The sequence below is a fragment of the Thermobia domestica genome, chromosome 1 (genome assembly GCF_964235325.1).
Source record: "Thermobia domestica chromosome 1, izTheDome1.hap1.1, whole genome shotgun sequence".
NCBI classification, from domain to species: Eukaryota; Metazoa; Arthropoda; class Insecta; order Zygentoma; family Lepismatidae; genus Thermobia; species Thermobia domestica.
Window position 1 is genome coordinate 27,874,510 of NC_137454.1, and position 16,429 is coordinate 27,890,938.

The 16,429-nt window shown below is 36.3% G+C and overlaps 1 protein-coding gene across 1 annotated transcript in view; it reads left to right on the forward strand.

Moving 5' to 3' along the window:
• Positions 1 to 2,009: 2,009 nt before the first annotated feature.
• Positions 2,010 to 16,429, forward strand: part of Rcd5 (microspherule protein Rcd5) — a 61,291-nt gene continuing 46,871 nt past the window's right edge. Inside the window, exons 1-3 of the mRNA XM_081755707.1 lie at positions 2,010 to 2,165; positions 8,914 to 9,204; positions 15,692 to 15,816. Of these exons, the coding sequence (XP_081611833.1) occupies positions 8,924 to 9,204; positions 15,692 to 15,816 (406 nt within the window). The 5' untranslated portion in view covers positions 2,010 to 2,165; positions 8,914 to 8,923. The remainder of the gene's footprint in view (positions 2,166 to 8,913; positions 9,205 to 15,691; positions 15,817 to 16,429) is intronic.

The window sequence follows — 16,429 nt, forward strand, 5'->3', positions numbered from 1 at the left end:
GAACTGTGTTTTTCGTTCCTACTTCCGGGAGCATTACTCTCCTGAGCTAGTCCTCCAATTTTGACTTATCTCATTTTGGCCCATTTGAGACATACTATTTCTCCCTCACAGTCTAGAATTATTAGCGCATAAATCGTTCAAAACACAAAGCTGTTTATAGTATTACCTCTTAACTCTTGATTTCCTTAAACAGGAAAAAGTTAAATCTTTGGACACATTGTAGTCACTAATTACGTTTTCTATGGAATCTTTTTAGACAGAATTACAACAATTTTTTGTTTTATATTTACAATGGACATCGACATGTCTTACATTACAATAAAATTTAATTTCCCATTGCCCTGTGTTTATATTCGTAAAATTTCATTCGAAATGCCACAGCAATAAAAACGTTTTTTTTTAAATAATTGGCTTATATATTGCTTATTAATACCATAAAGAATAGCATTGGGAGTAAGTTTTAGTTTATTTTATGTTTAAACAAATGGTAACAATGTGATGATGTGATGTAAATGTCAGGGGTGACAAGGCTTTACTTTGGTTTTGGAGAAGATGATTATGGGGGAGCAGACATTTTTTCGCCTGGGGTAAAAAATATCGTAGAGCTGCCCTGCGCGTAAGCAGGACTGAAGCCAGAGGTTTGACAGAAACCCACTCCTCAAATTTCTCCTCTCTCACAATACTCTACACCAGTGCTTCCCAACCTTGTTTACTTGGTGCCCCCTTCGTATGCTGTACATACTTTGCCCATCTCGTAAAACCTGCGTACTTCACACCACCTCTTTACCACTCATTGGTCATATGTGCTATTTTTTTAATACCCGTTCTGCGAATTCAGGTGTATTATTAAATTCTCAACCTCAATTTAAAAAAGAAAGAAAGAAAGAAAGAAAAATCTAACTCCCTTTATTTGCTCTATGTTCACTTAACGCTTTAGAATTCCGATATATTTTGAGGCATTACTTACTTGATTATGGCACGGGGTTATTTTCAGTGGGTGGAGCTTAAAGAACTTTCTAAATTTCATTTGCTTCGTTCACATTACATATATAAAAGACAGAAATATTTATTTATTCCGTCCGCTGTTTTTTTAAAATTAAAATAAATAAAAAAGAATATGTAGTGAAAACCTATACATCCTATAGATACCCTATATGCGAATTCTAGTTCGACTGGCTTAAATGATACCCGAAAGTTTAAAGCTGTGTTTGAGATTGTCCATAAACCCATGATAAGTCTACTACAGCTATAATATTTTCTCCTCTAAAACCTACCGTATATATCTAGTACTAATAAATATAATGGGCCTATGTAGAGTCGTTCTGAAACGTGATTAGTGCCATACTAAAGAGTTCGACCAACATATGTTTCCTTCAGTGGTCAGACCTTTAGTACGTCATACGTCAAAACAATTCTGTATAAAGCTAGTTTTAGACGGAAGCATTTATCGTAGTAAAAATAGTTTCATCGATATCCTACCGTGTAAAGTAGCACATACTGTAGCATTTCCCATGCCATGGCATATCCTATGGCATTTCTTGTCGATAGAACATGCTCTATTTCGTAATATATTTCCCAGCATAGAACCTGCAGCACTGTTAAAAGGAAGAGCGAAATATTTTGTGCCAAATATTCATGCTTCTTGTTTTGTGTGGGAGATTAAATTGTAGTAAAGAAAATGAGTTGGAGTAGGGATGATCTTTGCCCACATACTTCTTTGTGGTTTTCGTTTTTTAATAAAACCGCAGTGTTTCTTTCAGAAACAATGTTCCGGGGGACACACTTAGTATTTCTGGGGGCACTGCTGGTACTATTCTATTTATTATTATATTAGAGACGTATTATTTTGGCCTCCTTCGGAGGGGCACTCTTGGAGCTCCGGGAGGAAATGCCCCCCAAGAAACATCTGGAAGAAACACTGATATAACCGGTGAGAATTGTTGTTACAACTACTATTGTTTTGAGCTACCTCACAAAGGCCCAATACGACAAAACATGGCATCCAAATGGTCAAAATTATCTGCGAAGAATGAATAAGATTGAGCACAGTAACTCGATCATTATAGTCATCGCATCGCATCGCGAAACAGTGGACATTTGTTTGTGTTCTTGTATACATTAATTACTTATAATGTGAGAATGTTTGTAGTTGAGTAGTAAGTAATGTAAGTAGAAATTATGAAATTAATTGAATTAATTAGTCGTATCCAAAATAAAGCAAAATTATTCATAAGATTGATGAGTGTGTATAATTCTTGATTTGGGGGGGGGGGTATTTTCCCAATTAATAAGTGGATTATTTTTTAACGAAGGGATTCTTCTAATAAACAAGTACATTAGAAATGTGAGATCAATATCCCAGGTGATGTTACTTCTACCAACAAAATGTAGTACGTGTTTTATGCCACATAGCTTGCATTAAAATTGTGTTGTGCCCTTGTACATAACTTCTTACGTTTAAGTTTTATATTATGTAATCCCATATAAGTAATAATAATAATATTGATTTACATTAAAAAGACGACGGGTTAAATTCCAAAGTTGGGCGTCCGTTTCCAGCAAAATTTTTAAAATTTACAGGAAAGATATGGATAATTTGATCGTTTGTGTGCTTGATAATATATAAGAGTATCGAAAAATCTGTTTATTTGTTATATATAAGCGGTTATAAACATGGGACTATACGGCGAGCGGAGGAAACTACTTGGCGCAAGGTAACCGAATAGTTGCATTGTGGGAAAGAAACTAGCATTTTTGTTATCAACATGGCAAATGTACAAGGGCAATGAACTAACAGTTTTAACATTTGTGAAGCAATACGTTGATAATGAGCAAAATCTTGTAAAAGTTTGTGAAGAACACGGATTAATGAACCTAATAACAACTTGCAAAAAGTATGGAAAGGAGATAACAGCAAAAAAAAAAAAAAAAAAAGTGTCGAAAGCGAACGCCCAACTTCGGAATAAATGCCAAGACGACAGTTGGTGAACAACTTTGCTGCTATTTTAATATAATAGCCAATGAAGGTAGCAAGAGGAGTGCTAACCTGAGACCAGTTCTGTTGTTGGCATGGTTTTAGCGAAGCGTTAGGAAAGAAGTTCCGTGACTAATGTGTGTACAATTCATAATTTTATTTAGTTATGCAGAATAACAGTTATATAACCAGAATTTTAAAGTTAGTACTAAGTCCGAATAGTGAAATACTTGTCTATAAGCTTTGACGTTGTCTTGGCAGGGTTCTAGAACACAGGTCCCCCTTCCCATTTAGCCGTAATAAAGACAGAAAACAACGTGCCCTGCGGGGCTTTAGTCCGCCTTCACTCACTGACGCTCGCTAACTATGTAAATTAAATATTAAACTCTGGTACAGAAAGGAACTAATCTAGCTAATGCCCTATGTAGGAGGACCTGTGTTATAGAACCTTCCCCGTTGTCTTGTCTTGAACCTGTTGCGAGTTTGGCGTGAAATAAAGATATGCATTGTCGCCGTTATTACTCAATCATGGAATGCGCTAGATATAAGGAAAATGAAATGTAGCGACCAGCCTGAATGGCACTTACGAGTTTGTGGTTTATGCTGATAGTACAGTGAAGCCTCCCTTAACGGACACCTCTTTAATACGGACAGTTTTTTTGACAGTATGACAGTAAATTTTACGTATTTACGCTCATACATAATGCATTTATTGAATTAATGCATAGAATTACCATTATGAGAAATTAAATTTCTGTAGCCTCCCTGTAACGGACAAAAATTCATGTCCCATTGGTGTCTGTTATTCAGAGGTTTCACTGTATCAATTTGATATGAGAGGGGATGAGGACAGTAAAAATAAACGCAGAGATTTTATTAAACGTCAGTAAATACAGAGCAAACTCGGTATATGGAAAATCACCGTGACTGTAATACTGCAAAGTATGGATACGTTAAGATATCAAGAAATACTTTCGATAAAGTGGACAGTTTCAATGTCTAAACTGCCGTAGATGGCGGCCCCGTATATGATCTACATGAACCTTTTTTCTACGTTGTGTTACTACTTACCTGTTCTTACTTTAATATACCTTACCTACAATTACCCCTGTTTCATTAAAGGCCTTCACTATTCACTGTTAATCACAAATATTTCTTATTTTCATGCTTCTTTTATTCTTTGTTACATCCATATGTATTTATATAGTATTACTGTGCAAAATTAGTATCTTCGAACTGTTAAATGTTGTAAACTACTCACTAGGCCTACTCAGAAATTACCAAAACTATGAAACCTTATCTTCTGACTGCGATGGAAAAATAGCTTCGAAACTGCTACTAAAAATTCATGAATGATAGCATCCTTCCTTGTGTATTTTAGGAGTGCAATCTCCTATCAAAGACGTGTCCCTAGGACATTAAAACTTGTTTTGTGAGTGCTGAGTATAAATAGAGTGTGTGGATGTGTGGCATAAGAACTACAGTGCATTAAGCACGAACCAACTTGGCCTAGGTGGCCACTAAAAAGCAAGAATGTTATCTAACCGAGTCAGGTAGGAGCGCAGCAGGAGGTGGCATGAGCGGCAACGAGGGAGTGCGTCCGTAGGTAGCAGGCGCATGAGCGACGATGGGTATACGCATCAATTAGTGAAAAAACACGTTATAAGACACATGCATTATGTATCGCAAAGCTTTGCGACACTTGCATTATCAGTTGGCACACTACCTTAACATCACTTACTTTCATCATGTCTTTGTTATTGAGTATTATGTATACAAAGAGCGCTTACCATTTTGTATTTTACCTTATTATGAATTTAATGTATAACATTCCGATATTTTTTATAACTTATACAATCCTATTGCAAAATCAAATACAAAACTTTTTCCGTGAATTTTACAAATTTATGTTGCCATAATATGTGATATTATCCAAAATTTTGCCCCATTTCACTACATTTATCTCAAATGCAACTCTCTTCTTAGTGCTTTCCGTTCTACTTTTATATATTTCCCTTCACTACAGCAATATACACACCCTATGATAGTTAATAACATAGTGGGTTTGAAACACTGTCATATTATGCTCTACTATTGAGTTGAGTTGATTTTGAGTTTAACGTCCCGTTCAGCATCGAGGCTATATGAGACGTGGACCTACTGATTAACGTGGAATCCGAACCACATGAGCTCCCGCCGGGTATGCGCTACTATTGTGCTGGCAAAGCGTCTTGAGCCGTGGCAAAAATGCGAACTAAAGCTCACACCCTCACACACCCACGCGTTGTGCCAATAAGGGTTCAGCTGTTGCTAAGCAAGAGAAAGCGAGTGGAATTGCTTCAGCCGATAGCAGCGCTTGCAACGGAAGCCTAGGGATCAAGTCAATGTGGCATATCTTTACCTGTTCATCTCGTATCACATCAATCCGCAAACTCATATAGTCCAGAATTTAACATGAGTTCTCTCCCTTATAAACCAACCTACACTGATGACCTTTATTACCTTTTTTGTTACTCTCATGATCTATTTCTGTTCATATTTCTTATGTTTTGCATTTCGGGGCCGCCGTCTGCGGCAGTTAACCCCTTTCAAATATCTAAGATCAACATTAGTGCAGGTAGGCTCCATTTTTAAATTGTTAACATCAGAAATAAAGTTAACAACACTATTCATACATTTCAGCGAACATTACAGAATATTGTGTAATGGGTTCAGTTATTTTACAGTAAGGTGAAGGATATTTTCTTTCACAAAATGGTGCTCCTACATTTATCTTATGAATCCGAACGAACTATACATGTGTGTTGCATTTGTTTAAAATGGTAAAGGTTTATATATATTGACTTGTGTTCAGGGTGGATTGATTTAAATCGAATTCCGAAATAAATTAATTTAAAGTGAAAATAAGTAAAATCCCGTTTCTGTTCGGTTATTTGGATTATGGAAGTTAATAATCATAATGCAATGAGACTCAAATGTACAGTATAGTATGAAAACAAGTGTCATGCAGAGGATGATTAGGGAAAATCCCGTTTTGAACAGGTAACGGAGCAATCCTGCTTTCTTCTTTTCGTAACATTGGGTTTGGGTTTTAAAATCGTTAACTAATCCAACGGGGAAATCACCATCGACATTTAAGACGAAAATTATTTTTTTGTGCGTGTCTGTTTGTTTGTTCCCAGATAATAGAGCGTATTTAGAGAGGTCCTATCCCCTCTCCATTTTTTTTTCTTTTTTTTTAATTTTATAACTAGGCGAAATTTATGTATTTCATGCCGCAAGCTAGTTCTGAGTTTTTAAAAATAGGCCTCTGCCAAATATCAGTAACTTTTGTGAAAAAAAGTGCCATTTTGATAAACGTTGCTGTACTTTTTCCTGAATGCTTAACTTTTTAAATTATAAACGTTGCTGTACTTTTTCCTTAATGCTTAACCTTTTAAACTATATCAACTATTTTTAGGTGATAGGGTAGAATCTTCATTATTCGAATAAAAAAGTACCAATAAGGCTTTTTACTTCGTTTTCTTCAAGACTGGAGGCATTTTAGAACACGTTACATATGCTTTCACGCCTTTCTGCGTTGAGGCATAGTGTGTGATGACGTCATAATTTTAAAAAGATATTTTTTGTTATGCGTATTATTATTATTATTTGGTGGATTACATTTTGCATTCAGAAGACTGAAATTTTGCACGCTAGTTCAGTGCACCCCTTAATAATTTTCAGATGTTTTGAGATCTGTGCGTGGAAACAGCGGGGTCCAGAGGGGGAAAAATGTTTTTAAAAAAGGATATTTTTTTAAACAAAAAATAGGTTTTTTCGTGATTTTCCCGCCTCAGATGAAGACATACGAATGGTACCGTTTAAAAGGCTGTTCTATTCTGAAGAAAATGATGTACGTACTATGCTCCTAGGATAAGTAGGGATATCTCAGGAAACTGTTACCCGAGATCCTGTTTTATACGGGTATTTGGGGAATATTATTTTTCGCGGGCTTGCTTTTGCACCTAGAAGATTGAAATTTTGCACATTTACTCAGTGGACCCCTCAGTATTTTTCAGATTTGTTTCAGTTCTCTGCCTTAAAACAGGGAAAAGAATCCACAGAGGTAAACATTTTAAAAAAAGAAGATATTTTTAACAGAAAATTCCTTTTTTCGTGATTTACCCGCTCCGGATACATGATGGAGACGTTTGAAGGGTACCGTTTGAAAATTTGTTTTATTCTGAAGAGAATAATGTACAAATCATGATCCTAGGATAAATAGGGATGGCTGAGGAAATTTTTATATTACATCCGGGTCATCTGGGGCATTGTGGGAATGTTCTTAGCTCAATAGTTTCTTCACCCTTAGTACTCAAGATAGAAGCTTGAAATTTTGTGCACACATTTAGTACCGGTACTCCCCATAGTATTTCCCAGTTGATTTTGAGATCTGTGCGTTAACACAGGGGAATCCAGAGGGGATCAAAATTTAAAAGAAAAAAAATGCCGATTACTCTCAAAATTTCCCGCTTCAGGGACATGATAGGGAAATGTGAATGTTACCGTTTCAAAAGCTGTTCTATTCTAAAGAGAGTGATGTATGTACCATTATCCTAGGATAAATAGGGATGATGCTGCAGCTGCTTGACTGAAAGTCTGTAATTTGCCTTTAAAAAGAACTATAATTTAAAAGGGTTAAGAAACATTGTTTGGGATTGATATAGGTAAATGATCTGGGATAATTCAAAATTCAACCCCAATACTTTCACTTAAATGGCATTATTAACATTTAATAGTAATTCCTAATGATTTTTCTTCGGTTCGCAACTTGTATTATGCGAGGAGAAAGATTTGATTTAAATAAAAAAAATCAATTTAAATAAAAAAGTCAACAAAAATGATTTTTTTAAAAAAAATCATGATTTTTTCCCACCCTGCTTGTGTTATACAGGATGAATATAAATGATTCCTCGCGTTTGAAAGACTGTGTTAAAAATGTATAACACATAAAATAATTAATGATACATGAATATATACAGAAGTACAAGTTTCAGACATAATGTTACAAAAGGTTGATGTGGTACGATACAAAGGTCTGCAAGAGTCTGGTTTGCCCCACGCACTCTACTATATCCTACAAATGGTCGTAAATGCAGTTGTAATGAGATCCTGGAGCTCACCCGAAGATGTTGATAGTCGAGGCACATACAGTGTCCTTTATATACCTCCAAAAGAAAACAATCACGAACTTACAGATCGGGAGATCTCGGAGGCCATACGAAAAGTGCTAAGTCATCTTCAGTATATCGCCCAATATATCAGCGTGGGAGTTCTTTGTTCAGGTAACGGTGCACTTCAGTGTACTAATTGGTCGCTGCCCCATCAAGTTAATTGAATCATGTTTTACTTGCTGAAACAACAAAAACTGTAGCATATCGAGGAATGACATACCCTTCACAATATTTTCCGCGAAGAAAAGCGGACAGTACATCTTTGATTTAGAGACTGCAGCAAACACATTCAGTTTTACCTTCACACAGGCAACCCATGTCCTTAAACTGTTGATACCATCTCAGAATGCTTTGGTGATCTGGCGGTGTAGTTGCTAACTGTCTGCGAAGTGCACCTGTACGGTACAACGGAAGAATACTTCTCATGTTCCAAAACACATAGTGCTTTCTGCTGCATAGACTTCATTTTGGGAAATAGACGTGTGCAGCCAACTCACGCTAAGAGCCATTGTATTACGAATATGAGAAAGTAAATTATCAAATATATTCTTTCCTTTATTATCAGCACAAACTTATTGTATTAATAGTTCCCGACATACTTCACTGTAAAAGCTGATGAATCATTTATAGTCGTTCTGTATGTACATATTTCATAATACACGACTAAATTTGTCTTAATCAAGTTAGAAGTCTTTACTACAGTTTCGCATTTTATAATTTCAGATAACGTAAAATGAATGTGGAAGTCCCGGCAGAAGAAGCCAATGAAGACGCAGAGGCGTATTCTCCCGCCCAAGAAACTCCAACATCTGTAGGTGAAGGAGGATTGGTTAGTGTGAGCTCTCACTTAACGCCATCAAGACCTTTCCCTCAAGTAGGTTCCTCACGATTGGCTGCTCGGCCGCGGCATCATTCTGTAGTGCCGTTGTCTGGTCCAGCGTTAGCTGCTCGCGAGCGACCCCGCTCACAGTCACTAAACACTACATTGGAAGCTTTGGGAATGAAGAGGAGGAGGTAAGATTGCATACATATCACGAGTTTTTATTTCATTAAGCCTTGCAATATAGTTTGTTCTTTAATTGTAGTACGACTCTCGGGGGATGTTAGTCTGTCTGAGTTTTAAGATGTTATGTAATGTATGTAGCTCATAAGACGAAAAATCTGATCTTGTATTTCACACTGTGTGATAGATCTTAGTTTAACATTCATTTCCAGCACCGAGCGTATATGAGACGTGGGCCTATAGATTAAGAGGAATCCAAACCATACAAGTTTCACTGGGAATCGAAGTGGAGTCTCGTACTCCGAAGGTACGAACGTTAACCATTTAGCTATGAGGGTGCTCGTGATTCTTTGTTTACTTGTTGAAAGTATAGCATCTCTTTCCAGCACCGAGGCTATATGAGATGTGGACATACAATTTAAAGTGGAACCTGAACTACCGTAATGAGTTTAATGCTCTCCCACCAGAAATTGAAGTCAGGACTATGTGCACCAAAGTCGCGCGGGCGCTACCCCAGTAGACCAGTGGGGAGGGCTTGTATTTCATTGTGAGATATTTAATTTGGAAAAGCGAAGGCGTCCATAAATTACTTAACAAAAGTGGACATAGGCCTATATCCATGTATGAAGTGAGTATGAAGACGTAATTCTGAATTTTCTTTTTGTTACTCACATTTCCTGTACAAAGTTATAATTTGTGCTAGAAGTAGTTATATCTCTGTTTTTAATTAAGGGGAGTGGGGCACAGTGGCTCAGGGTAGAGCACTTTACCTTTGTTGCGTGGGGTCTCCGGTTCGATACCCGGCTAAGTAAGTTTGTGATGGACAATATCGTGGCCGTGAGTTTTCTTGGGGTACTTCCGTTTCCTCTCACATTTTCATTCCACCAATTCTTCCATTATCGTAAACTTGCCTTAATTATCCGTCTCCCTTAGCCTAAAGGATAGCCTATTATCGTGGGACGTTAAACTGAAATATTTTGTTTTATTTTTCTGTTTTCAATGCCGAGACTTAATATTCTAAAAGTATAATTTCAAATAGTGTAACCCGCCAAGTGAACTTTGTGGTGGACAAACACCGTGTCCGTGGGTTTTCTCGGGGTTCTCCCGTTTCCTCCCACTTTCTTCATTCCACCATTTCATTCATTACTCATCATCACCGTCTCCTTTAGCCTAACCGGCATAACCGTGGGACGTAAAACTCAAAGATTTCATTTCATTTTTTCAAATAGTGTAACAATGTTTTCGTGTTTAACAATTTTGCAAATTCCATAGTAAACTGAAACCCCTTCGGGATTAGAGCTGGTAAACGAGTTATTTTAACAGTAATATTACGACTGTCACGTTTATGTCAAATTATGGAAATCTTGAATTCACATTAAGTAACTTGAGGGCATGTAATGGTTTCAGAAGAAGTAAAGCGATTTTTGGCAGCCCAACTTACATAAAAAGTGGAAGAAACAATCTGTTTCTTCTTACGCCACCTCATAGATACAAATTAAATGAAAATTATGAGTAAGAAATTGTATCTGGGCCGGGATTCGAATACGGTCTTAGGCTTTACAATGCTGATAAACTAACTACAATGTTACTTAGTTCGTCCCAACACCAGTCAGCATTTTCACCCTTGGTGTCGGTTTAAACGCATCTAGACTATAAATTCTTCCATCACTGTTATTGTCCTCGGACAACCCGTATTGGTTGTTTCTTTGTATTGTACGATATCTAACTCAACCATCAAAAGTGTTTATTAATATGAACACTGAGTTATTGTAGTAAAGCAGTTGTACATTTCATGTGATCTGAATGGTTAAATACGTTTCTCAAGAAATGAAGTAGTGTGGCTGGTCTGCGGAAAGTCTAGGTAATGTTGAGGTTAGCACACCATTGTGATTATCAGGAGGCTCAAACTTGATTTCTGGCCCATTCTTACTACTTCACATTTGTAAGTTCATTGAAGCCAACCTTGCATACCATTAAGCTAAACTGCTATTGTGAAACGACGTGGGGTCTACTTATTACATCTTTTCTCAAGTCTTGTTCTCAGTAAACTATTAAATAGAATAGCTTGGAAACTATTACGGAATTCACGAAGGAAATATACAATTACTGTAAACTCAGAAACGAAGTAAAGTGTCTCAAAAGAAAGATAACGAATTTTTGTCATGTTGTTATGCTGATGAAAGCAAGAGAACCATGATTTCCCTGCTTCGTTTTGGGCAAGAACTAAGAACTTAGAAAGGTCTTTAATTTAATGAGTTAGAAATTAAATAAAATTTTTAGTTTTACGTCCCACACTTATGCCGTTTAGGCTAAATGAGACGGATGATCCATAAAGTATTTGAGTAATGAGAATGGGAGGAATCGGGAGAAACGCCGAGAAAACCCACGAACAAGATGTCCACCAGAAATTCACATGGGCTGTGATCGAACCAGGAACTACTCGCATCTCAGGTGAATATTCTATCAATTAGCCACCGTAACCCATTTAATAAGACAGAGTTAGCAATTGACACATATTGTAAATACGAGGGATGATCGGAAAAAAGGTTAACAAAGCATAGAACTTTTATGTTATTCAGTGTAACTTAACGAAAATGTATTTGTAGATTAATAACATGTTTGTCTTGGTGCATGTTTGAAGGCTTCGGATTCTGATCATGCATGCCCGAGAAGAGGACGTTAAAAATGATAACTCGTCTGGAAAATTGGTCAAGAATAGAATTAAGGTGAATGGTGCAATTCCTGTGAGCCAAAAACTCTACTCCTGCTGACATTCATAGGCAGATTGTAGAAGTGTATGGAAAGGGCTACATTTCAAAGCTACATGCAGGGAAGTAGTGTCATGACTTCAAAGAAAAACGAACCGATATTGTTAATGACAACCCTGGACACAGCGGTAAGACCCAGTACTTCGACCACTGACGTTACGCTTGGAACAACTAGAGCATCCATTCTACAGCCCTGACCTAGGCCCTGTGACTTTCACTAGGGTGTCTGTCGGTCACGAAATCAGAAAACGGTAATGAATATCAAGAAAAAGTCACGAAATTTAGCTTTTGGGTCACATTTTTTTTCTCTCTCTATAAAACGTCAAAATTCACCACCAAAAATGTCTATGGTCCGTTTGAGATGCTACCGAATCGCAAGCAAAGCATGCTTCTATCGCATGCATAAAAATTCATCCCAATTCGCTCTGGAGAATGTTACTAAATTTTTATGGTTCGGAAACGAAATTTCATTGTGGAATTTTAGTTGACACCCTGCTCATCTTTTCCTTGTTCTAAACCAAAAAATGGTAGGCCACCATTTTATCAGGTATGTTATTATGTCAAAACCGCTGCCTTACGATACCTGCGATAACTTGACGCGGATTTCTATGCAAATGGCGTAGAAAATTGTATCTGCCGTTGTAATAAGCAATTGAACAAAGACTGTGATTACACCGAGAACTATTGTTTAGAACCCTCTATCATCAGGTGTGTTGATCTTCCAGCTATGTCTCACACATAATTCATAAAAGGCTTTGTAACTTTTTTTTCTTCTTTTGATCATCGCTCGTGCAATAAAGAAGTCTACCTAATGCATCCATTTTTTTAATTTTTTTTTTTTTTTAATTTCGATGCTAGCGACTGACAACTTTTTCTGATCACTGAATTTTCATGCCTGTAGTTTCTGCAACTCTTCTGTACATCTTTGACCTTCTCCTTTCTATTATAAGTTTTCACTGTTGTATTTGAAAATATACTTTATATTGCATGGAGTTGCATTAGTTATAACAGTGTAACATGTATATAATTAATTCTAATTTCTAGTTTCTAACATATAGTATTTATAGTGATAAACAGTACTACGGAACCTAAAGTAAATTTTCAAATGGGATAGGGATGCAAAGAAAGGACGTAGAAACTAGAGGCATGAAGATACATCAATTAGAAAAAGATTGATTTCTCATTAGAATATATTCAAACTTGGATATATATATATATATATATATATATATATATATTAATATATATTATATAATAATTCTGAATAAAGCAATAAAGTACTATTAATCCCTTGCACAGAAATGACAAGCTACACTCGTCATAAAATTTAAACTATTGTAGCATCACGTAAAGTTACTATACTGATGTTTTGAAAGTTATATAGTAGGGTGTATCGAAAAAAACTTTTTTTCGAAATCCGGTTACGGCTAGTGCGGATTTTTGGCCAAATTGTATCAATAAAACGTATAAAAAATCTCAACTCGATCAGACAACTCCTTCTGCTGCCGAGTAGAGCCCAAATATTAGAAAAATCACCAAAAATTCACTTTTCAACTGATTTTCCAAAAAATATTTTTTAAATATTTCCTATATTTTTCGGTCTTTTAAATTATTGAAATAGCATTGGAAAGGAGAAATAAATACATAAAACAAATTTATTACGGTTATTTCTGTACACCCTAAGCATAAAAACCTAGTTAATTATTTGTAAAAATGCACTGATTTTCTGGCGTATCGTACAATTAAATTTTAATATAAAATTATTGAAGTCTCTTAAATAACGAAGAAAACACTTTAGTACTAAATTCTAAGAGCATTAATAGTTTAAATAATTTGCTCCCAATGCCGTATGCATCTGCTTATCACACTAGATCACCCGCCGCCCACCTCTCCCCGAACGCCTCTTCTCTTGTACTTGCCCAGCTGAAAGGATCGGTCTTATCAGCCGCCAGTAGTCAACCAGCTGTGTCGAACGTGATTGTCGCTGCTTGAGTTATTTATTAGTGCTGTAGGAAATTTTAACTAAATAATTTGTTTTCCTGTGAAGTGCAGTATGTAGAAGTGAGAACAGTGTTTCAGTTGTGTTAAGTACTTTTTATTAGGAAGAGAGTGACAGATACGCTGACGTTATGGCATCGACAATTGTGTTACGGTCTGACGTTAGGAATAGCATTATTGGAACACCCAAGGAATTGGGTAGAACACAGCTACCAACCGTTGAAATGTATTGAGACAATACCTATGAGAGCGAGAAGAAAAAAATGAGAATTTCGGGATCCCGGAAAGAGCTTTCAACAAAGGATTTATCTTCTATCGTCGCCAGGAAGATTGTAGAAAATTAAGATTACGCCTCAATCAGCGGCGAAGCTATTTTCAGTGTCAGAAGGATTGTTGCAATGATATTGAAGCACCATAATATTGTCCGTGACTTGCAAAACTCAGCAAAGTCCGGTTTCCAAACTTCTGCGAAACGAATTGCTGATTTTCAACAGTCTACTAAAAATATTTCATTTGATATAGCCTTTTGTAAGTGTTCCGACCCTCTTGCCTGCAACTTCGAAAAAGGAAGAAAAGTGCCAGTTTTAGAGGCGCCTTTTCTTCTAGATCAAAGAGCCACAAGATTGAGGCGTAATCTCAATTTTCTACAATCTTCCTGGCGACGATAGAAGATAAATCCTTTGTTGAAAGCTTTTTCCGGGATCCCGAAATTCTCATTTTTTCTTCTCGCTCCCTAGGTATTGTCTCAATACATTCCAGCAGTTGGTAGCTGTGTTCTAACCAATTCCTTGGGTGTCCCAATAACGCTATTCCTAACGTCAGACCGTAACACACTTGTCGATGCCATAACGTCAGCGTATCTGTCACTCTCTTCCTAATAAAAAGTACTTAACACAACTGTAACACTGTTCTCACTTCTACATACTGCACTACACACGAAAACAAATTATTTAGTTAAAATTTCCTACAGCACTAATAAATAACTCAAGCAGCGACAATCACGTTCGACACAGCTGGTTGACTACTGGCGGCTGATAAGACCGATCCTTTCAGCTGGGCAAGTACAAGAGAAGAGGCGTTCGGGGAGAGGTGGGCGGCAGGTGATCTAGTGTGATAAGCAGATGCATACGGCATTGGGAGCAAATTATTTATACTATTACTGCTCTTAGAATTTAGCATTAAAGTGTTTTCTTCGTTATTCAAGAGACTTCAATAATTTTATATTAAAATTTAATTGTACGATACGCCAGAAAATCAGTGCATTTTTACAAATAATTAACTAGGTTTTTATGCTTAGGGTGTACAGAAATAACCGTAATAAATTTGTTTTATGTATTTATTTCTCCTTTCCAATGCTATTTCAATAATTTAAAAGACCGAAAAATATAGGAAATATTTAAAAAATATTTTTTGGAAAATCAGTTGAAAAGTGAATTTTTGGTGATTTTTCTAATATTTGGGCTCTACTCGGCAGCAGAAGGAGTTGTCTGATCGAGTTGAGATTTTTTATACGTTTTATTGATGCCATTTGGCCAAAAATCCGCACTAGCCGTAACCGGATTTCGAAAAAAAGTTTTTTTCGATACACCCTATTATATAGTGATAAACCATCTATAATACACTTTTATAATTTATACTTCATTTATCAGAATTCAGAAAATAAATCTTAGTGGAAGGGGTTAAAAATGTTTTCTGCGCATCAACGTAATGTTTTCTTGTTTTGCATTTGCAGTAGTTCACGTTCCATTAAAAGAAGAAGGTTTGATGATGAGCTTGTGGAGTCAAGTTTGGGAGCTGGTGCACCAGGATCAAAAATCGCTCGAACCCGGAATCCATCTGCTTCGAGTCCTGCAACAGGTATTACAATATCGTGTATTTTCTACTTATATAGGAAACATTCCATGTGAAATCATCACATATTAAATACAGTTAGACCTCGATAACTCGATTTTTTTTTTTTTTTTTTTTTTGTCACATTCCCTTGAACTCTTCCTAACACTTAATGTTAAACTAACATTACCTCTGTAAAGTCGAATGTTTGAAAATTACAATCTCAATAAATCGAATTTTAAGGGTTTCATGTTTAAAAGCCTCTGTAAGGAACTTTCATATCTGCGAACCTCTACGAGTCGAAGTTTACCTCAAATTGAAAGTCTTTCTCTTGATGTGATCTTGATACCTCGAAGCTATAACTCGATACTTTTACGTAATTGTTATTGTTACTAGTCCTATCATTGCTGCTAATGTGTACTATAATTGTGTTTTACTTATGTCAAGGATTTTGTTTTTACTAGTCATCTCATTTAAGTTAAGAAACTTTGACAATTTCGAGTTGTAAAGGTTCAGTGAATAAAACTTCGAGTTATAGAAGTTATATAGTCACTTTTGATGAGGAACGCGGAACCTCGAATTTTTGTTATGGCTACCTTGATTAGTCGAAAAACGTGATAACTCGAATTTTTATCTATTT